The sequence below is a fragment of the Hydra vulgaris genome, chromosome 09, assembly GCF_038396675.1.
Source record: "Hydra vulgaris chromosome 09, alternate assembly HydraT2T_AEP".
Taxonomy (NCBI): Eukaryota; Metazoa; Cnidaria; class Hydrozoa; order Anthoathecata; family Hydridae; genus Hydra; species Hydra vulgaris.
In genome coordinates, this window is record NC_088928.1 from 21,074,813 (window position 1) to 21,100,126 (window position 25,314).

The 25,314-nt window shown below is 29.4% G+C and overlaps 1 protein-coding gene across 2 annotated transcripts in view; it reads right to left on the reverse strand.

Annotated features, from left to right (window-relative positions):
• Nucleotides 1-5,034: 5,034 nt before the first annotated feature.
• Nucleotides 5,035-25,314, reverse strand: part of LOC100215729 (DDB1- and CUL4-associated factor 5) — a 53,824-nt gene continuing 33,544 nt past the window's right edge. For both annotated transcript variants that reach the window (XM_065805036.1, XM_065805035.1), the window contains exons 6-10: nt 8,963-9,092; nt 8,579-8,792; nt 8,372-8,432; nt 7,527-7,639; nt 5,035-6,097 (exon numbers count right to left, since the gene is read on the reverse strand). In XM_065805036.1, the coding sequence (XP_065661108.1) occupies nt 5,102-6,097; nt 7,527-7,639; nt 8,372-8,432; nt 8,579-8,792; nt 8,963-9,092 (1,514 nt within the window). In that variant the 3' untranslated portion in view covers nt 5,035-5,101. The remainder of the gene's footprint in view (nt 6,098-7,526; nt 7,640-8,371; nt 8,433-8,578; nt 8,793-8,962; nt 9,093-25,314) is intronic.

Sequence of the window (25,314 nt, forward strand, 5' to 3'; positions counted from 1 at the left end):
ACCAACACCTAATCTTTATGTATAAATATACCAATAATCTAAATCCTGAAATCTTTATAAGTAAATTTAATAAAAATCTAAATGAGAAGTATTTCTTAAGAATAAATCAAATTAACATATAAAAATTACCTAAAAAAGTAAACAAATACACAGAATATAGTATAACTTATAGAGGTCCCAAGCTATGGAACTCTTTTCTGAAAAGCAATTTAAATATGGCAAAATCTTTAAATTCATTTCAGTGTCAAACAAAAACTTACGTTTTAAATCTTACGGATTAATTTTTATTTACAAAAAATTGCTTTTTAAGCATTATATCTGATTATTTAACTGTTTGTATTTTTACATATTAAATGTAATCTTTATATATTATATGTTGAATATGATATCATATATTTAATTGGAAATTTGTATTTAAATAGCTTCTTTTTATGGCCTTTTGTGACTATTAGTATCTATTAATATTATATCTTCTTCTTAACTATTTGTATCAATATATATATATATATATATATATATATATATATATATATATATATATATATATATATATATATATATATATATATTTATATATATATATATATATATATATATATATATATATATATATATATATATATATATATGTATATATATAGTATCGGACAAAAAGAGTGCAACCAAATAATGCTAATTTAGTTTTTTTATATAAAAGTACTAGATTTTTTCAATTTAGAGAAATAACTATGTAACCGTTTAGAGACAAAGTTCTTCAAGTTTTATTCATCACAAAGTTCATTATTTGTACACGAAAATTAATAAATTAATCAAAAGTATTAAAAAAAGTTGATTTCCTTCTCGACAAAACAATTCCAACTCGGCAAAATGTTGACCAAGCTGTATTTCGCTATCAATATTTCGTGGCGAATCCTTTGTTGTCGATCACAGCCTTGCATCTTCGAGGCATAAATTCGATCAGGTGATCAATGAAACTTTGTGGAATCGCTGCCCAGGCCTTTTTGATTTGTTCAAACAGTTGATCCTTATTACGAACACCTTCACGATTAATTCTGCGGTTGACGATCTCCCACAGGTTCTCGATAGGGTTGAGATCCGGAGATTGAGGCGGCCAATCCATCACCGATAGGTGGTTGTCTTGAAACTACTGCTTGACCACTTTTGCAGTGAGTTTCGGATCGTTGTCTTGCTGAAAAACCCATTTTATTGGCATATTCCATTCAGCATGAGGTAAAATAACATCTTTCAGGATATTTTATACATGAAACGGTCCATTATTCCATTGTTTCGATGTATTAGACCTAGACCATTAGCAGAAAAACACCCCCAGACCATTACATTGCCTCCAACATGTTTCACGGTCTTATGGCAGTAACGTAAATCGAGGCGTTTTCCGGCCGGTCGACGTACACGGCAAATGCCATCGCTCCCAATGATGTTGAACTTCGATTCATCTCTGAACAGAACAGTTCGCCATTTCTGCACAACCCAGTCAATATGAGATGTAGCAAACATGAGTCTTTTCTTCTGGCTTTTGCGTGAAATTAGTGGTTTCTTTGCAGGGCGTCAAGAAAACAATCCGGCTTCAACAGCACGTCGTCTGATTGTTCGGTCCGATACAGGCAGCTCTAGTTCCTTTTGTATCTCGACTGATGATATCCAGGGATCCTTCTTGACGGATTTGACGATCATAGTCTCCTCTCCAGAAGTGGTGGAACGCGGTCTTCCACCTTTGTTATCTGCTGCCAACTTCCCCGTAGAACGATATTTGGAACATAGTCTTGATACGGTCCATTTTTTGACGCGATATTTATCACAAATACTTTTTTGTGACATTCCACTTACGTAATCGCCAATAACTTTCTTTCTTAGTTCCAATTCAAGACTGTCAGGAGCCATTTTTGCACTTGAAATCATAAAAATAATAAAAATAAATAATCACGCTTCTCAAGGTTTACCGTGTTACATTTACCTTGTGATGATACAATAATGCTATGTGGAACACAACGTCTTGGTTGGATTTTACTGTATTGATGTAACACTTGTTGTATTTCACTTCTTGTATTGATGTTCTTTGATAAAACACTTTGATAAAACTCACTTCGATAAACTGTCTTGATAATACTGACTGATTAACTTCCATATACTGACTGAATTACACGTCGATTTACATGTCTCTTATATAGTAAAATGAACCTGTGTGAACCTGTTCTGGTAGATTCTAGATGCTTCTTTTCAATGCTTCTGGAAGCTTCTGGATGCGTCTGGATGCTTCTGAATGTTTCTGGATATTTCTGGATGCTACTGGATGCTTCCAGATGTTTCTTCGGGAAACTTCTGGAAGCTTCTGCATGCTTCTGGAAACTTCTAGATACTTCCTTTAATTATTAAAAAACTTCCGTGACGTTGACACGGACCAGACTTAAGAAAATGAAACAAACCAAAAAAGTTGCACTTGTTTTGTCCGCTGCAAAATTTCACTTGTCAACGAAATTCTGCCTGTGTGCTGTCACCTGTCAGCTGTTTGCTCATGTCATGGCATGCTATGACTCCAGACTCCTGAACTGTTTGTTGTGGTAATATAGTTCGTTTCGTTTTTAAGACATGTAAAATTAGGAACACTTTTTAGCATTGTTCGATGTTGGTTGCAAATGTTTTGTCCAATACTGTATATATATATATATATTAAATAAAAATTTTTCAATATTATATCTTCTTTTTTGACTAATAGAGGGTGTTTGTACTTTTAATTGATACATCTTCTTTTTTCCCTATTTTTATTCTTAAATATTATATCTTCTTTTTTATTATTTCTTTTTTTTTTCTTCTAAAATTTCTACTTGATTTATTAACCATATATTACTATTATTGTTATGATCTGTATGGGCTCTATGAAAAGATTAGGTTGGTATCTTGCCATCCATATCTTCTTTGATCCCCTGTCCGTTTATTATTTATACATTTGTAATTATATTTTATTTTTTGTGAAAGTGAATTGTAATTTATATAAACAGCAAAATAAAAAAAAATAAAAAAAAAGAAGCTGTTTCAAATGACTAGCTAGAGAAAAATATAGGAGAAAGATGATATTTTATTTTAAATTGCGCCACTATTCCAATAAACCCAAAATCATATTTCATTGTACTTAAACGACGATAAATTGAACAATTCATTGTACCTGAAGACGACTTGATAAAGTTAACGCTTTTTTGAAAAGAATACTTCTTAATAGCAAATAAGCAGAAAATTTGTTACTTAATTCATTCGACCACTTACACACCATATGTAAAGTATTTACAGATTATATAACAACAAAGTTGTTTATCTAAACTTAAAAATAAAAATTATCTAAACTTAAAAATAAGTACGTGATAATGTAATGTAAAAACACGAAAAAAAGTCATTTTATTATTTTCAAACTGATTTTTTAATTTTTTTTTTTAAAGAAGTAGTTAGTATCGCACTTAAATTTTTTTTATAATTACACTATAAATATTTCTAGTTTCAAGTGTACTTACACTTCTATTTATTACGTATTGGGAAAGACGGGGCAAGATGGCGAACGTTTTGAAAGCCCTGAGTTATCGCAAATCAGCCATGAAGCAATAATACTCTGTCAGTATGTTTATGTTATCACATTGATTCATTGCCTGCAATTCTCATTTTGCAAGTAGAAAAAATTTGAAATAAAAATCAGAATAACAAGTTCACAAGTTTGTCGTCTGGTTACGTGGCCGGGGCAAGATGACTTATTATGCGATTCTTGCCTCTAATTTTATAAAATATTTAAAACTATCAGCTACTATAATTGAATTGGTGAGAAGAAGAACAGTACTAGTCCATTTTTTGTTATTTGCACTTTTTTCATAATTTCATTTAACTTATGTCGATCTCTTTGTGTACTACAAAAATAATACGAGTCCGCCTTTCTTTCATTATTTTTTATAATAAAAGATGGACTAGAATTATTTTACTGTTTAAAATTTAAACATTGATTATCTCGAAATGAAAAATTGGACTAGTACTAATCTTCTTTTCACCGATTCAATTAAAGTAACACAAAACAAACACGCAAAAAATATTTCTATAAAAGTTACGTCCAAAGTACACCATCAATTATAAATAGCCGAAACCAAAGTACTTTTTAAGCGCAAAAAGTAAACTTAAGCGTATAAAATTGCGTTAATAATATTTGAAAAAAACAATTGGCGTTTTAAAATATAGGATACAAATACAATTTCGTTTTCACCCATTTTGAAGTTTTTTTTATTAAGTTGTTATATGAAAAGCCATCTTGCCCCATTTTCTCCTAGACATATTTCTAGCTTTTTTTAAATCTTTAGGCTTCAGTATTTATACTATAACTAAAACTGTTTTAACTTTAGATCGCTATATATCGGTCTAAAGTTAGAACAGTTTTTTCATTGTTTCGTTTTTCAAGACTTTTTTCTGATGCCAGTATGAACACGGGTAATTTTACTTGTTAATAAAAGATTAAACCCACAGTTATCATATGCTGTAAGAAAATCTGTGACCATGTTGGTTTCAATTGTTATGTTCTCTTTAAGTTTGTACTTTTTACAACTTTTCTACTTTTGAACTATGATTTCTAGACAACGAACAACTTTTTATTTTGATTTTTTCATTTGTCTTATAAAACTTGTGGCAGGCTAATATAAGAATGTTGATAATACATATTGAAATAAATAATTTTCCAGTTATTACTTTTTAAAGATATATAGCAATGATATATAGCAAAGTATTAAAGTATGGCCAATGGCCATGGCGTACTTTGAAAAAAATACTTTGCACTTATCATTGCACCCATTATACAAAGCAAATATCTGAAAATGATCAGAATTGGTGACATTCAGTTTTTTATTTCTACAAAATTGTCTGATTCTTACATACAATTAAGTAACGTTTTAGTTCGTAATGTTTTTTTCTTTCTTAAGTAATGTTTTAGCCACGTCACGAAACAAAATGGCTATCGCAAGAAGAATAATAAGGACAAAGTAATTAAATACACAAAAGTGAAAAACAAAATCATTAGAACAATAAAATCAATATTCAATATCTTAACGCTATAAAAGCCAAAACATCACCTCTTTTTCTCGTTAGTAGCTCGATACTTGCGTTTTCTTCGTTTTTCAGATTTCTTAAATTGTCCGATAATACCGGTTTGGAAATTTGGATTCAAGTTAGTTTCCATGTCCCTCATTTGATCATCAATTTCACGTTGATCTGAAGAAGTTGTATAGGTGATGCTAACATCACGATTTGATAACAGCTGGTTATCATAAAAAGTACTTACTTCTGGTGATAAACTACTATCTACGGCACCTGATTTAACAGACGTGTCAAAAGAACTATTATATGTTTTTGTATTTGCTTCTGATTCAATAGTTTTTTTAAACCTAGATGAGTTTATCCAATCATTAGTTTCAGTATAGTTGCTTGAGCAAGGTATCGGAAATGCATTTTGACTGGAACCACAACTGGGATATTGATCGGCTTTATTCGATAATATACCTGTATTAATATTTTCAATATTAAAATTTACATTAACTTTAGTCTTACAAAACGGACTGATAGAATTTTCTAAATCTAATTTATTCATATTTCCATCATCATTAAACGACATAGCCGTTCTACTTGATTCTGGTTGCGTATTACCGCGAAATATTTTTCGTAGCTCATAAATATCTGCTTCAAGATTAGTTCGTTCTAAACGCGGAGCGCTTCCTAGAATAATTCCATCGTTACTTGCTTCGTCAGAGACTTCATTACTTAGCGAGATCTCAGTACTTAATGGAGGTAAGTCAATCAGGTTTAGGACAGCACTTAATGCCCTTATAGGATGATCATTTTCACTATCGCTTGAGTCCGAGTTTTCTTGCGATTTTTCAATTAAAGCATCAAAAAAAGCTAGCATGCCGGTATCTTCTTCGAGAGACTCAGCACTGTAGTCATGACTTAGTTGTTGGTGCCTATATAATCTCTCGCGTTCGTGTCGACTGTAACACTTACGTTGAATAAAACTCTCTTCACCGGTTATGTCACCTACACAGCCACTGAATTGATACGGACTCCAAACCTATTTAATAAAAAGAGAGAAAATAAGCTTAAATACAACAATAATACAATAAATCGGAGTATTAAGAATAAAAAGGTATTATATTAAGTTTATTTTATAGTAAATTTCAATTGACAAAAACAGAGCTAATTTTAAGCAGCATTTTAGACAAAATTTTCACAAATCATACTGCATAATTAAAGAGTGAAGTGATCGTTCATCACTTTTCCAAATCATCATGAGACGGGGCAAATCGGAAATGCATCTTTATGAACCGTTTTACATTAAATATCCATACTTTCAAATAAATCAGTCTAATATTATTTAATAATATAACAATTAAATAAAATATAATAAAATATAATAATTAAATAATATAATATCATTTTTTTAAAAGATTTGGATTTTACTTATAATATTAAAAAAAAACGTTTTAATGAAAACATGGTTTATTTAAAAAAATAGAAATAAAGAAGTTAACCATAACAAGTATTTTGTCTAAAAATATTTGATAAATGTTTGCTATTAAAACTCATTTTTGTTAAACGAATATAAAAAGAAACATCATCACTTTTCAATTGAAATGTTTGATAAATGTGTTTTTTTACACAAAATTACCAAGTTTTTATTTCAGAAAAAGAAATAAACTGTAGTTGAAAAGGAATAACTCTTTCGATTTTCATGGCCATTGGCCATGGCGGTACTTTGAAAAAATACTTTGTATTTATCATTGCACCAATTACACAAAGCAAATATAAGTTTATTAGAAATAAGTTTAGGTTATGTGAGCTACTATTGACTATAAAGTAGGTTTTTTTCAACAAAAAAAAATGGATAACTTTATCTTTCTTATATTTCTATATTTAAAATTTTTATATTTTATACACTTTACATTCTCTAAGCTATAAACGAAAAATACATATATACATCTAATATATATATATATATATATATATATATATATATATATATATATATATATATATATATATATATATATATATATATATATATATATATATATATATATATATATATATATATATATATATATATATATATATATATGTATATCTCTATTACCATCAGATGGTTTCAGCTGCTTAGATGGATTATGGCAACTTACCTCGGAAAAAAAAACTCTGATAATTTATATGTGAATAAAGGAAGAGCTTGTAAACTTTAGGATTAAAAAGTGGTATTATTTAATGATTAAAATAAAAACACATGAAAGAAAATAAGCAACAAACTAATTTTATAAACACAAAAACTAATGTTAACTTAATAAACAAATTAATTTTATCTCAGGTCAAATTTGCACAACAATTATGGCTGTTTCAAAAGAATTAACAAATTTAGTTATAATTCAAATCACAAAAACATTTTTAAACTTTGCTAAACATTTAAAAATACTACATTATATTTTGAAATTACATAAAAACTGATTTACTTTTATAGATTTTTCCACACCTGATGAAGCCAATAAACTAAATTGACGATTAAATCGAACTTGATTTACAATGGAACGATGACCTTCTAACATAAAGTGTGCATCTTGAGTTTCTGAAAAAATTGCATACAAGTATATAAGTTAGAGGTAAAAATGCAATAAAACTTTTTATAAGGACATTTTTAAAAATTTGCACTTTTACTTTATATAATTTCTCCTAAATATTAAATTATACATCTTCACCTAAATATCAATTTTTACATCTTCACCTAAATATCAATTTTTACATCTTCACCTAAATATCAATTTTTACATCTTCACCTAAATATCAATGATAACCTTAAACTTTTGAAAAAGGCAAAATATTTTTTCAAAGTTTAACTTTTTATGGATGCCATTTAATACCAATCCAACATTGGGTTGGTATTAAATGGCATCCATAAAAAGCTTTAAAATCATTAAACATATTTAATACCAACCCAATATTGTTTTAGCATCATTAAATATATTTAATACCAACCCAATGTTGTTCTAGCATCATTAAACATATTTTAAGAAATCAACCTCACTTTCACTCTCACTTAGGAAGCAAAAGCAGGATAAGGTAAAAAAAAAAAAAGGATAAGGTAAGAAAAAAACAAAAACAAAACAAAAGAATAAGGTAAAAAAAACACCCAGTTCATATATCAAACCTTAAGAATAAGGGTTTTTATGAATTAGGCTCCCCAAATCACAGGAATATCAACTTTTTAGAGGTTTTATTATGCACAGGCTCTATCAACTATTTATTATGGTGGAAAGAATATCTCAGATGATCAAAAGCTAATGTCTAAATAGCTACAAACCTAAATAGTGATCTCGTTCCCAGAAATAAATCTTGAAATTCTCTGAACCTGCAACGATGAACTAATAAAAAAGATTAACAAATATCTCAACAAAATTATTAATAAAACAAACTTGTTAAAAAAAGTTAATAACAAATTATAAAAATTCAATTCAAATATGTTAAACAAAAAGAAATTTCCAGTAAAGTTTAGTGAAAAAAAAAAAACCTGATCTTTATCGCCAGCAAAACATGCACTTTTCATTGTACATTTGTTGTTAAACCCATAACTTGAAAACTCTTGAAGGGGTTCCTTTTTACCAATATCAAACAGCATGGGATTATCACAACGCAACATTGCTAGCAGCTTACTTCCAGTGTAGTCAAAGCATACAGACATAGCACTCTTATTGCTATTCGAACAGCCATATGTAAAGAGCTTCCTGAAAACAAGTGTTCATTGAATATAACACTGGTATTGCTTAATAAAATACAATATTCATGAAAATCTATTTATTTAACCAAATATAACCAACAAAATAAATTTTATCATAAGTTATTATAATATTATATAATTGCATAAATAAAGCACCCACACTGCGAAAAACCATACTTTTCAGGAATTCTTATATCCCACAGTGAAATTCCATCCACTGAATTTGCTGTTGCAACTAATCGAGGGTCAACAGGGTTAAAAGATACGCTGTGAAAAGCACCTCCTGAGAAAGCTAGTCTTGTGTACTCTAAATTAAATTCTTTTATAAAACTATTTTTAATATATGATTAACAATAAAGCATTTTTAATGCTCAACACAATTTCAACTTGATTGATAATTCGTTAAGAAAAATGATTCACTCGACATAATTTAATAATGTTGAATTCCACTTAAACAAAGATTCACAAGAAACAAGGACTCACTCAACATGATTTTATGATGTTTAACTATTCTATCAATCATGTATCAAATGTATATTGGGTGAGTGACTGTTGCAATTTATTTACATAAAAAACAAGTACCATTTAAGTCTATTTAATACTGAAACAAATTTTTATTTAGAGTTAAAGAAAAATAGAACGTGATAAGATCTAAAAAAAATTATTTCAATTTTTAAAATTTTATTTAGGTTTCAGGCTATATTTTGCTATACAATGCTCTTATATCTGAAGATAATGTAGGCTTAGCATAGGAACAGCCACAAATTATTATAAAGATTACACCTATTATTTTTGCATATTGAATTTTTTTTTTTAATCACCACTAACTCGTGCGCTGAATCTTAAATTTAAATTTAAAATGTATTTATTAGCATTATTATTATTTTGCGTGCTCTTGTTGACAGCACTACAGTGTTGGTAACAAAACTTTTTTTCTTTCTATAATTAGATATGCACAGGTCAGAAATGATTTAATTTTGATTTTGGAACACCCCCAAAAATTTTAAACTTGTTTTAAAAAACCTTAAGGATACCTAAAACTTCATAAAAAATATCTAAAAGAAGCACATAAATTTTTATAGTGTAAGCAATAAGTATCAGCAATAAGTACTTTTGGTTGCTTTGAGCTGGAGTAGTTAGTTTACAAGCAAATAACTAAAAAATTAAAAAATCTAAAGAAAAAAATGTTTGAAAAATCAAAATAAATAAACCACTTTAAAGACACCATTTTTTGTAAAATTATAAAGTAATGTGTCACTTAATAAATAAGTAAACGTAAAAAAAAACTAAAACTTTCCAGCAGTTTATTTATTTTTTTCTGCATTAAGTTAAAGTTTACATGCTAAAAAATTAAATGTTTTTTTTTTAACTTAAACACAAAAATCTGAAAAATTTTTAGTGATAATTGTTATCTAAACCACAACCAGTTGCAACCATGCTTTATTTAAATTTTTTATTTACATTTGGATAGACATGCAACTTCCAAATTTTGCACATTAAATTTTTCTGATCTAAGGTATTCCCGTATTGAAGCAATTAATTTTTCTAAAAAAAGTTGAAAATGGCTATTAAGCAAACACCTTCTAGACATGCAGCAAAATTTTACATACTTATACAAATGTCAAATAAGGATGTTTCTTTAAACAACGATTCTCTAAAAATTAGGAAAGGGAACATTGAAAGTACAATGTTTTTGGTCTAGCAACCCCTTATAAGGGGATCTCAAATCTACAATCTAAAATAAACAAAAACGAAAAAAAAAAAAATACATTTCAAAAATTATTATCAAAAAAAGTCCCCAGTCCCCCTTATAAAGTCCCCAGTCCCCCTTATAAAGTCCCCAGTCCCCCTTATAAGGTTTTAATTTTTACTCTTTGCTTTACAACTTCTAAAGTAAACATGAACTTTTTATGAAACTCAAAATTTGTAAATGAATTTTGAAATTACAAAAATATTTTTTAAATGTTTATTCTTCTTTCATTTGGAGCAAACAATTTTTTTTTGTGTTATTAGACTTCAATCACAGCAATTTTTTGCAACACTACTACTTTTATTTGATACTCTTATTTTCATATAAAAGAACTGGTCAATGCTTGGAAGTTGGTTCAATTCCTGAAAGTTAGTCTTATTCCTGGAAGTCGGTCATATGCCTGGAATTTGGCCTGGAAGTTAATTTAATAAGTTCTGAATATAATGTGTTTATTACTTCAAAAATAATTTAAATTAAGTTTATTACAAAACAATTTGTAAAGTAAAAATATACAAAAACAAAAATAACATAATTTCAGAAAATGCTGGTGTTTGTTTGCAAGCACTCACTTTTGTTTATTATGATTCTAAAATTCTCATAACACTAAGTCAAATTAAAAACAGAGAAAAATTTTTAGAGTAAAATAAGTCGGTTAAGTGCTTGAAATTAATACAGTTCTAAAAAAAAATCTCTTGAAGATTATCAGCCATATGGAGTTAGTTTAGTGAATTGAATGATAAAATGATGATACTTAAAGATTTCTATGTTTTAGGAAATGTTTTTCTGTAGGGGAATCTAGAAATATATAATACTAGGAAATATATAATAGAAACTCAAGTAAAACAAGATATAGTGTAAGTTAAAAATATATCTTAAATTCGTCATTGAGTAGGAAGTGAAAAGGGCCCCAGCCTTTGGCCTGCTAAATACGGACAACCTCAGCCAAACAATAATTCTAGCAGGGGTTATTAGCCGAGTCTTGGATATTTTATTATATACATATATATATATATATATATATATATATATATATATATATATATATATATATATATATATATATATATATATATATATATATATATATAAATATATATAATGTATGTCATAAATAAAATCGCCCAGTGCAATATTTTGCGCTTGTAATACTGAAACACATTATCTACGAGTGCGATTATGCGTGCTCGGCATCAAGTCTTCGAGAGCGATTGTCAGAGTTGGGAATTGGTTGCCATGGGGCCATTCATAAATTACGTACGCATGTATGGGGAGGGGGTCACTCAAAAGTGTACCAGTGCATATAAGGGAAAGAGTGGACGACTTTGTGTTTGAATTTTTTTCATGTGAAGTTCGGGAAATCAGACAAAAAAGCTTTGGTTTTTTAGTTAATGCATTTGTTACTGCAGCTTTATATTAAATAAAAACAATGAAACATCGCCATTTACTAAAAGTTGAAAACATAACATAATATGACAACATTATTTCCTTTTGAAGTTGAATTAACATACTTGATTGCAGACATTCTAAACAACAGAAATGTTTTTAATTTAATTTAAAATAAATAATAGTTAAAAATAAAAATAAAAAGATTTAAAATATTTCTTTTATTTACAAAAAATGTGTAAAAAAATAAAAACAATAACGCTAAAGAATCTTACAATTTACAAAATCTTGTGGATTAAAAATTTAGATATTTAAAAATTCAATAGAGTTTTAATTTTTTAATTTAAATTTTCTATTTTCATTGGGACAAAATGTTTTCTTTTGTTGAAAATAGTGACGTTACATTTTTGTTGTTGTTGTTTGTGAGCATGCTTTCAAAAGTTTAAATTCAAGGTTATATAACAAATATATTTGTTATACATATTGTTTATTGAAAAATTTTTTTTAATTTTTAGTTTCGTTTTGCTTTAACTTTTTTAATAAATAAATTTTAATATAAGCAGGGCTCAAATTAATGCAAAAATAATCTAATTGCAAAAAAAAAAACAAATCGTTTTATCCCCCTTCCCCTCCCCTCATCCTTGACATCATTCTGCTGTATTTGGTTTGTTAGTATAAAATTATATTTTTCGAAATTAGTATCTCTTATATTTAAATACTATTTTTTATTTTTCTCATTTGGTGGAGTTCAAAATAGCGTAATTTACTGTTATAATTTACAGCTTAGTTTTGAGTTTAAGTTGCAGTGTAATGTGCAAATTATGATGTAATAAGCAAGTAAAGTATTTAATACTATTACGATATTACTTTTAGTAATTAACATGATACTCAAAATTATAAATACTTTTTATAAAAAGTAAAAACGCAAATATTGCAATATTTAAACTACTTTAATTAGTTGTAGAAAACTATTTAATACAATCATGCTGATGCAGGCCCAATGAGAGGGGGTGCAGTCGGTGCGCTGCACCAGGGCCCATAAGAGTTTAAGGGCCCATGAATAACATATATATATTTTTAAAATTTTAACAAAGTTTTTTTGTTGTATGTGATTTATGTAAAGGGTTTTGACAGTTTGAACTCTGATTAGTTCAAACGGTCTTTTGACAGAAATTTTTTACTTCTCAATATTTTGGCAATGTAGTGGTAAGTTAGTTAAATAGAAGCTTCTATTACTGATGTAACACTTTATTTTTTGAGTTAATTTTTATACAATATTTCAAGGGAGTATAGATACCCTCATTGTCAAGTATAGTATATATATATATAAAAAACCGTTAAAAACAAAAGCAAATCAATGCAATAGTTTCTTTTGATTCAAATATTAAAACATAGGTTTCTAAAAGGAAATTGTGTTGTAACCTTCGTCATCCTAATTCAGACCTCCATCTGAAGGTGCACAATCATGGCGTTGTATTTCAATGGCTTCCATAACTTTTCTGTTAAAATTGTTGACCTCTACTTTTAAAGTATTTTTATTGTTCCATGTAAAATTTCCATGACAATTTTCAACTGCTCTGCTATTACTGAATAATCCCATTTTTCTTTGTATGTATTTTTCTGATGCTGGTAAATGTGAAATGAGATTTTTAATTTTGTTTCATCGATATAACATTTTTTACAGGAGCATTCAAGTTTATACACACCTGGGTGAGAATTTATAGGAAGGTTTATTTTTTGTGGTAATTATATGTTGTAAACTTTTTGATGATTTAAAGACTGGTTTTCAAAAAAGCAGGTTAAACTGCTTTATTGAAAACTTTTTTAAAATTCAGGCTAATTCCTGGAATCCACAGTAAAGACGGAGGCGTAGCAAGGGAGGGACGGGTGGGATGGTTGCCCTGGGCGCCACTCTGGCCAATAACTGCTCAGTGACTAACAGTAACACAGCTGAATTAAAGAGCAAGTTCAAGAACAAGAGCCAGTCAGCCAGAACCGGAACCACCAGTAACAAGCAACCCCAAGAAAATTTAAAATAATTCCAAAGCTCAAATCTTCCAAATGTGCTGACGTCTTTGAAATAAGCCATGTTTTTACTTTTTATTTTATTTTTATTTTTTTCAAAACGTAAATAAACAGTGGTCAAACGGTTACTGTTCATTTAATTTTAATTTACTTTACTAATTACTTACTGATTTAAATTTAATTAACGGGAAAAAAACTGACGCATTCTGAATTGAAGTGCAAATTTTACACGTGACGTTATTCTGTTTGTATTTTTAGAGTGGTCAGATAAACACTGTTTTTCTAAAATTTAAATAGCTACAAATAAATCAAAAAGGAAAGAACATTGCTTTCAAAAAATGTAACAAATTTTAAAACACTAATTTTTATTTATACTTCAGCTGTATTTATCGAAATGACCGTAAAAGCATTTTTTCTGAAAGTTCGAACTTTTAAGAGAAAAAAGTTCAAACCTGAACATTGAAATTTTGGCTTAAAGTTTGAACGTTCGAACTCAAACACATTTGAGCTAGCATTACATACATATGTATTAGTAGTACAAACTCAACCTAAAATTACGATGAAACTTATGAGTTTTTAACATAAATATTTAAATATAAATCAATATGAAATATAAACATTTCAGCTTAACTAAAATTATCATTGCGAAAGGTAAGTGTTAATATCATACTAAAACTGAGTTATACAATTTTGAGAGTTAGCATATTCTAAAATGACAAAATTTCAACACTTAAATTGTTGTACAGCATCATCGTTCATGTCCAAACATTAAACGTGACTTTTTTTAAATTGTTTAAAGCAGTTAAGACCACAAAAATGTATGACAAATGTAAACGAGTTTGACTCCGAGAATTCTGCCTTTAATTTACAAAGATTTTAAAATCTACAAATTATAATTTTATAATATTTAAGTAGAGAAACTAATCCTAATCATCACAATATTATTTTTTGAATTCAGAAATGCCAAAACTCAAACTAATTGAGGCTCAGCGTTGAAAAAAAACAAAAAAATGATGAGAAAGAGGCATTAAAGTCCAAAGAATTAATGAGCAAGTTTTTATATTCAAAGAAAGCGAAAACAGATGCAGAAAGTGAATCAGAATCTTAAGATGACAGCAGAATGAAGACATTTATCAATTGTTTGTCGAAAATGAAGAAAACTCAATGGACCAAGGAGGTGAAGATACATCCAAATCCTTTTAATGACAGTGATGGTAAAAATAAAGAAATGGTTGAAGATCTTTCTATTCCTGCTGTATTGTCATTTCTTGATGTTGGCTTTTTAAATTTTGACCAAACAACACAGTCCCTGTCACTGCAAATCATTTACTATATGGAAAGAAGTTGAACAAAGAATAACTTATGGAAAAGGAATAGATTCAGAACTCGAAGCTTAAATTGAATCTGAAAAGTAACACTGGCAAAATATCTTAAAAAGAATTTTTTCTTGTATTAAAGTTCTTGCTTCTCAGAACATGGCTTTATGTGGTCATAGAGAAAAACTTAGTACTGCTGATGAAGGAGCCAATATTGGAAACTTTCTTGACCCTTTTGAAACTCCTTGCTGAGTATGACCTTCTCACTGCAAACCATCTACAGTATGCTAAAGTAAATCCAGGGTCCATCTCTTATCTGTCTCCAGACATTCAAAATGAATTCATCATCATGCTTACCTGTACTGTTAGAGATTTAAGCTCCTCACCAGTATTAAAAGAACTTTTTTTTTTTTAAACATCTTCGCTTCCAACAAGGCTGCAAGCAGCCACTAATTAAAGTTGGAAGTTACTGAAAGAGAAAAGATGAAGATTGTAGAGCAAGATAACGATTGACGAACAACTTGAAAGATTGCAAATTATATGGAGCACTTAGGAACAGTCACAGAAAAAGGATGACACTTAATTGAATGACGAGTAACACGAGAATGAATTTTAGTAGATGGCACAAGAGATGCTAGCTCTTTAGAGCAGTGCCCATTATAGTATTTGCAGAAAAGAGAAAGAGAAGCAACATTACGACAATGTGATAATGGTTAGAGGTTGGCTGCAAGAGCAGGTCCAACTGTGTTTACAATGCGTTTTTGCACCTTGTCTAAAAGAGAAAGGGCATCGTTAGAAAATCCGCCCCAGATATGGCAACAGTATTCCATACAAGGCCGGATTTGAGATTTATAGAGATAGAGAATAGAATCCAGAGTAAGAAAGTGACGAGCTCGATAAAGAGATGCAACCTTAGCAGATGCTAATTTTGCAACTGATTTGATATATGGTTCCCAAGAAAGATTGGAAGTAAGAATTAATCCTAGAAGATGAAGAGTAGACTCATTGAGTACATCACTATTCATAAATATAGGAAGATCTAAATTATTGCGATAACGATTGGCTGAAAAAAATTGAGTTTTATCTGTATTGAAGTTCACCAGACACTGTGAGCCCCATGCTGTAGCAGAAGTGAGATCCTTTTCAAGCTCAAATGCCCCCTCCAAGCAATCAGAGAGTGTTGGTTTCTTATCACGACAAGAATAAATGGTAGTATCATCAGCAAACAATGCCACCTTAGATGTGAGAATATCTGGAAGATCGTTGATGTAAATTAAAAAGAGTATTGGGCCAAGGATAGAACCTTGAGAAACCCCTGAACTTACAGAATAAGAAGAAGAGTGCTGTCCATTGAGAACAACTTTTATGCTATGATTGGAAAGGAAGGATTCAATAATCTTAAAGATGTTGCCAGATACAACATAAGAAGAAAGCTTATGGAGTGGACCAGCATGCCAAACTTTATCAAAAGCTTTTGAAATGTCAAGAGCGATGGCCTTAACCTCTCCACCTTTATCTAATGCACCTTAAAACTTATCAGTTATTACTGTTAGCAAATCAGCTGTAGAACGAGAAGAACGAAATCCATATTGATGGTCAGAAAGTTATTAGATTCAAGATGAGAAATTAAGTGTTTGTTAATTAAAGATTCAAAAACCTTGCTTATGATAGGAAAAAGACTAATGGGACGGTAGTTAGACAAATCAGATCGCTCTCCAGAATTTTTGAAGATAGGGATAACGGATGCCGCTTTCCAGCAGGCTGGAAAACAAGACTCTGATAAGCACTTGTTAAATAGTTTTGAAAGTATAGACAACAGCTCCAGAGAACACTTCTGCAAGACAATAACAGGTATGTTCTCCGGGCCACAAGCTGTAGAAGAGTCTAGGCAGGATATCACTTTAGTTTTTAGCAAACAATTCAGCTTTGTCTTTAGGTGAGGTGACAAAGTTTGAACCATACAAGAGAGGTGGAATTAAAGATTTGCCCTTATTATTGATACTATTAAAGATTCTCCAGAAGTCACGAGAGCCTAATTTTTGAGATGAGATACGAGATTTCATGACCTGAGAATAGCGGGCTTTGGCGTTAGACAAAACCTTTTTACAATGGTTTCTAGCAGTAATAAACAGACGTCTGTTTTCTGGAGAATTGTTTTGCTGATAAATATAGAAGTAACGGTTTCGATTGGCAATCGCAGCAGCACAGTGTGAGGAAAACCATGGAGGAGAGTGAGGCTTGACCTGGAATCGTCGAGAGGGAACAAAAGATTCCATGCCAACCTGAATCCACGAAGTTATGTAAGATGCGCATTTGTTGACAGGAAGACAAAAGATTTCTAACCAAGGGCCATCACGAAACAAATCACGGAAAGAATCCCAGTCAGCTTTACTGTAGTTGTAAGAGGTACGATAATAGGGGGATTCAGGTGATGAAGAAGAATAAGATATTAGTTTTAGAGAAAACAAACTGTGATCAGAAGCACCTAAGGGTGAATGAGGAGAAACTGAGCACTGACTAGGATCAGAAACAAGACATAAGTCGAGTAGAGAAGGTAAATGATTCGGGTTATCAGGAAAGTGAGTTGGAAAGTTAAGTGTTTGAGTTAGGGATTGTGAAAATCAAAAGTTGTGGGCTTTAAAGCCTGCAGAGTCACTGACACTAGAGTCAAGCCATTCAGAGTGGTGAGCATTAAAGTTACCGACAACAACTATATTAGCTGATGGATAAAGAGAGAGGGCTTGGTCAATATCATCAGAAATAACATCAAAAAGAGTGCAGTCTTGAGATGAAGGAGAGCGATATAGAACAAATAGAAAGGCAATAGAGTGAAGTGGTGCTAAACGAAAGCACATGAAAGAATAGTCTGTGGATTCAAATCTAGTTTCACGACAAATGGGTGAATTCTTACGAATGTAAATGCCCAAGTTAAGCATGTGACTATTGGAGTCTTTATGAATTAAAGGAAGATAACCATCAACACTAAGATCGCAAGATGAGACAGCTGAACTCAAATTAGTCTCACAAAGAGCAAGTAGGTCTGGTGAACTTTGCAAGAGATAAGACTCAACAGAAGAAAAGTTACTTCAAAGACCACAAATATTAGTGAATGATAGGTTTAGAGAACTTGGTGATGATGATGGTTTTTTGTGTTTTATAGTTTTTGGTACTTTATTCATTTTAAAATTAGATTGAAGAACTTGACTCAAAGCAAAGATAGTACTCAGAACACCGTTTAATAGCCCAAGCAATTGCTTCATTACTACTAATAAACCCTAAGCTGTAACAAAGGGCTCCAAATGTGGCCTCTGCAATGCACACAGACAAACAGGGACACCATCCATGCGCAACATGGCACTGTTAATACTTTGATATTTTTTAGCTGTTGATGGAATCAGCCTCTCTGAGAGCTACTAAAGAGTTCAGGAAACCTGACTACTAGTCGGCCTCAGAACCATAAAACTGAGTTTTAGAGCTGTACCCTCATTAGGAGATAATAGAATGAGTTGCACAATGAGACACAAGTATTTTGGTATCTTACTTGATTTGACTCCTGATCTGGGACATCAAGAGCAGTTATCCAAAGTAATAAGATTTGTGTACATTGATTTTGTTACCAAGAATGTTGTGATCAGAGAGTCATTTCTTGGATACATTGAAATCCATGCCAAAAATGCAGCAACTCTTAAAACTGTTTTTTATTTAATTACTGAGAAAATTAAATCGGACGACCTACCACTGGCACATAGTAGATCCCAATGTTACGACAACGCTGCTGTGATGACAGGACATATCTCTGGGCTTCAACAACAAATATGTGACCAAAATTCTTGGGTATTGTTTGTTAACTGTGATTACAAACTGTGATAGCAGCATGAACTGCAACCAGTTTGAACTTGGTTGGAGTTCATGCTGCTAAAATAGATCCTATAGTCATAACATTTTTTGGAACAGTTAAGCATTTATCTGGTTTTTTTTCATTTGACTCTGCAATGGGAGCAATCAAAAAATGCTGTTAAGATCACTGTTAAATGGGAAGCAGAAACCAGATGGAGTGCAAAAGCAGAAGCTTTAAAGTAATTTCTGAAGGAGTCATAGAATTGGTTGAACTTCTTGAAAGTCTTTTCAAATGACATAAGCCATAAACCCATAAACTCTAGACTTTGACAACATAATAGATAATTTTGCTGCAGCTAAAGCCAGAAAGATCAAATTATAATTTATAAATAGTTATTGATAATTGGATCTGGTTGACCATCCGTCACTTTCAATAACTAATTCACATGAACCATAATGGATACGTAATTGGGAACATGAGTTAAATTGAGTTTGAATTATGATTAGCATTTACATTTTTTATTAAAATTGTTATATACTTGGAATTATTAGGTGTTTTTTTTTAGTTCGCATGTCTTGTTCAGGGGGCGCCGATTTTCAGCATTGCCTTGGGCACCAGAAACCCTAGCTACGCCACTGGGTAAAGATACAAGATTTTTTGATAAAACTGATTAATGTTGAGTTTCAATATTTTGTTTTTTATTATGTAAATCTACAAAAATGTTAGAGAGTAATGCTATTCATTTCACTGATTGTAGCGCTCAAAGTTATGACAATGCACCAAATATGTTCATTTGAAGGTGAGCTACAAACCATTTTCACCTTCAAGAAGTAAAGCTGGCTTTGGAAGACTTGCTTAAATAATATTACTTCAATAACTAGAATATTAATTCCTGTTGATATTTGCAACAAAGTCATTCAAGCCAGTAACGCAACTTTAGATATGGAAGTTTCAAATATGGAAAGCTTACTTTCACAATTAGTAGCTATTTGTGACATTTGGAGAGCAATGTAGAATGAAGCTAGAGCTGAACAGGCAAACAAAAATTAAGGTTTAAACAGGTAGTAAAGATTGTCTACAACTTTGATATTTATACCTACAATTGATGTGTACAAGAAATAATTACTTCACCTTAATCGTGATTCTTGTTGCAATTAACTTCTTAATTGATCAAATAATTGTTAGAAAACCTATCTAATAAACTTTTAAGAGATTAACCCACTTCGATTACAGCTTTCAAAGTTTACAAATTCCATTTCAACATTTTCCATTTTATCGCCAATGAATTTTTCATTTTATCTCCAAATGAATTTTTATATTGTATTTATCATATTTTTATTGTTTATCACAAGCTACTTTTAATTCACTTTGTTGTCGCGTATTTTATATGAGGTAATCTTTATTTTTTTACATATTTTTAGTTTCATTTTACAGTAAAATTACTAATTATTAATAATAATAATAACAATTATTATTTTTTCAATATCTTCGCTCCCAACAAGGCTGCAAGCAACCACTATTAGAGTTGAAAGAAAAGATGAAGTTTATAGAGCAAGATAACAATTGACAAACAATCATTACAAATCAATGGTTGCTTTCTATATACTTGATTAAAGTTTTTATTGTATTTTTATTTTAATAAATTTTTTTTATTACTAGTTTTTTTTTTCTTTTCTTCTTTAACTTTTAAATTAAATGTTTTTTTATTAAATCTTTTAAAAAAATCTCGAAAAATTTCGCCACTATTTGTGAAGTCATTGCAACAAAGAATGTTATGAACCTGTTTAGAAATTTATATTAAACTATATTTATCATTATCCCATTTATTTAAAATTGATTTATCAAGAAAACAATTAAAATTAGTAATTTTAAAAACATCTTCATGCATTGTAAAGCATTAGGGGGTAATAAATTACAAAAATCTTTTTAAATTAAAGTTCTTTTATGTTTTATTAAGCTAATATTTTATAAAAGTTCAATTATATCATATAAAAAATTTAAATAAGTTATGTAAAAGTTAAGGTTCCTTAGATTTTTTATTTTGCGCCTTTATATATATATATATATATATATATATATATATATATATATATATATATATATATATATATATATATATATATATATATATATATATATATATATATATATATATATATATATATATATATATATGTATGTATATATATATATATATATATATATATATAAATATATATATATATATATATAAATATATATATATATATATATTTATATATATATTTATTTTTATATATATCTATATTTATATATATATATACATATATATTTATATATATATATATATATATATATACACATATATTTATATATATATATATATATTTATATATATATATATATCTATATATATATATATTTATATTTATATATTTATATATATATATTTATATATATATATATATCTATATATATATATATTTATATTTATATATTTATATATATATATTTATATATATATATTTATATATATATATATATAGGGTCATTTCGGAAAAAGCGAGCCGGTCGCCTAAATATTGCAATTTTACGAAATCAAATTATGCTTTCGATTTATAACAATTTATTGGATATTAGTTATTCATTTTAAAGTCTAATGAATATTTTAAAAACAGTTGCTAAGCAATTATTTTCGCGGTGGTATAATTATAATCATTCGAGTAGTAACAAAACGTTTTTTCGCTTTAAGACCTTATATTTTGTTTAGCTTCAATTAAGAAAAGTGAGTATTTCATATTTGACACTATTTATAGTAAATATGATTGTAATATTAGTAATATGAGAAACTATTTCAAAAAATACAGTGTTGATATGTATTTGAGCGATGATAAAGTTTTTTAATCGAATTTTCAACCTGGCTCGGTTTTGCATAACTGTTAGATAAACCGAGCCAAGGGCATTCAGGTAAACCAAGCCATTGGATTCTCAGCCCAATATGTTGTCAAATATTGAAAATTCTTGTTTGCCACTGCGATCGAGTATTGAACAGCCACCTGTACCTAATGCAGCTATGAATTTGCAGTTGATTTCTGTGACCGAATCCGTTGACATAATTAATCTGAATGAAATGCAATTGCCAGATATTTCAAATAGTTCTAGTGCTAAACTTGTTGATACAGCTAATAAAGATAATATTAATGCATCTAATTCTAATACTCGCCTAGATAAGCAGCATGAGCAACATGTCAATACTGATATTGCTGGTAGTACTTGTTTACCTACCACTGATGAAAATGCAATTGTGTCAATTGAACAAGCAGACCTCGATGTGTCTTTCGAAAACTTGATGCCAGTGCCACACAGAGATCGACCACAAAGCAGTCGGCCACGTAAGAAACCACCATCTTATGAATTGACATCAGAAGAAAATGTAGCATTTATTCAAAAAAGAACCAAACCAATAACAAAAAAAGCAGCTAAAGAGAAAGAGACCAGCAAAGAAAAGAAACAGAAGAAAACTGTTAAACAGAAGGTTATAAAGAAAAAGAAAGAATCCAAAAAAAAAAAGAAACAAAAAGAAGAGGACATTTGCAAATATTGTGAGTTTGCATATGGTGAAGCAATTGATCCTCTCATTGATGATGAATGGATTGAGTGTGACGCGTGCCGTGATTGGTTACATGAGAGCTGTATCGAAATAACCGTGCATGGACAGCTATGTGCTGATTATGTTCAAACAACAACTAAGTAAATTAACTCTAGTTAAGACTTGATATTTTGCATTTTGTACTGCATCATTTATCTGCAGCTTTAGCAGTATTATTTTTATTAGACTAGTCCCTGACATTTTTATATTGCTTTTGTTCTTTAAATTTTTTGCATTGTATGCATTTGAGGTTAATGTTTGCAAACTTTTAATACCAGTTTACTATATCGTAGGTAATAAAGTTAATATTAATATAGTAAATATTATTTGTCTGAAATAAAAGCTAAATGGCTCACTTTAGAATAATCATATAAGCTATTGGCTCGCTTTACCAATAATGGTGGCTCACTTTATAAATTTGTTAATATAAAGCGAGCCTTTCCTATGTATCATATATAGTTTACTTGGCTCACTTTATATTAGTGTGGCTCACTTTACATTATATCATAGTTTAGGTATCTGTTATAGAGTTTTTTAGTACAAGAAGTATTAAGATATCTCACATAGTTATTAATACACACTGATTTTAGTTTTATTGGCTCGCTTTATCCGAAATGACCCTATTTATATATATATATTTATATATATATATATATATATTTATATATATATATATATATATTATATATATATATATATATATATATATATATATATATCTTTTTATATATATATATATATATACAGAGAGAGAGAGAGAGAGAGAGAGAGAGAGAGAGAGAGAGAGAGAATGAGAAGTAGATGCATACATACATAAACACGTACATACATACAGTATCGGACAAAACGAGTGCAACCAAATAATGTTATATATATATATATATATATATATATATATATATATATATATATATATATATATATATATATATATATATATATATATATATATATATATATTAGGGTGGTTCATATTTGACGAACTTTTGAAAATCAAGTTGGTCCTACCTGGAATGGTTGACCAATAATATAAAAATAATTTTAAGCCCAAAAATTTTAATGTCACGTGACTTAGAGGTCTTCGCCAGTCAAATTTGTGTATAAAAACATATCAAACTTCAGGGGTCTGGCGGGGACCTTTAAAATCAACACGGAAAGCCAACCTTTATTCTATATGGTATATTTTAGACTACTTATTTATAATAGGGTAGGACCAAAAAGAAATACGGTGGTATTTATTCCACATGATGCGGAGAAAGTGGCGAAAAAACGTTTTTTTTACATAAAATGACGCATTACTATGTATAACTGACGCTGGTTTATTCATCATATTTAGGCCAAATTTTGAAAATTAATATTAGATCTAAGCATTAATAATGTTTATGTAGAAGGGGCGTGTCAATAGCTACTCGCCCCCCTCATCCTATTATTGGAGATTTATACCCCCTCTATCCCTTCTTTGTTAGAAGGAGGGGGGGGGGCGAAGTTATTTAAATTTTATTATAAATCATAATATTTAAAATTACTTTATTTTCTTTAGCAAAAAAAGACAATATAAACATTAAATTATGATTACATTTTGATTCTTATTTTGGAATATTTATTCATATTCGTATTCGTATCATATTGTCGTATTTGCTGAAGACATATTGTCGTAATTTTACATTCTGTGTACACACACATTTATCTATAACACACAGAAAATAAAAGGTATACTATCTGCGGTTATATATGAAATTATTATTGTAAAATACATGTGACTTAAACAAAGAATGAATATCAATTGTTTTTATAAATCAAATTACTGTTTAGAAACTAAGATGCCAAGATCGACAAGACTTAAAACAAGGGCATATCTTTTTGAAGAAGAGGATCTTAAAGAAAATCTTTCAGAAATAATGTTTTCAACAAATACAGACATTATTCTCTACTTTCAGTTTAGAAGATCTGGAGACAAAATAACTCCAACAAAAAAGCTGATTGCTTGTACCATTGGTCGTCAAACAGCAAAGTGTTCTGGTCTTAGTAGCTGTCCTGAAAACTGCATTATGTTCGCAGTTAAGAAACCATGGATAGACGAAGGATACAAGGATGGGATACTCACTGACTCATTTATAAGGTAGGCCAAACAAAAATTAATTCAAATTAAAGGGACAGGTTACCATAAACACTACACAAAACTTGAATAATATAATATTTTCTAAACCTGTTATATATATTATTACAGGAAGCATATCGCTGATCTGATCAACAGCTGGGAGAATTTAAAGAAAAGTAAGTGTAAGAACTCAAAAGAAGCAGGAGAAGCTAGACAAGATTTCAAAGAAAAAGGAAAGAAGGTTTTCTGGATTGCTAAACCAAATATACAAGATATTCTAAAGAAGACTAGTCTTAATAAGGAATCGTATTGTACCGATATGAAATTTTTGAGAGATCAAAAGACCAGTCGCAAAATGACTCTTGGTAAAAAAGAAAAACTTTATAACCGGATAATTAAGAGAGAACAGAGAAGATTAAAACATCCACAGTTAGTACACAGTGTTGAACAGTTTTCTCAGAGAGATGATTTTACTACAGAGCTTCAGTTTT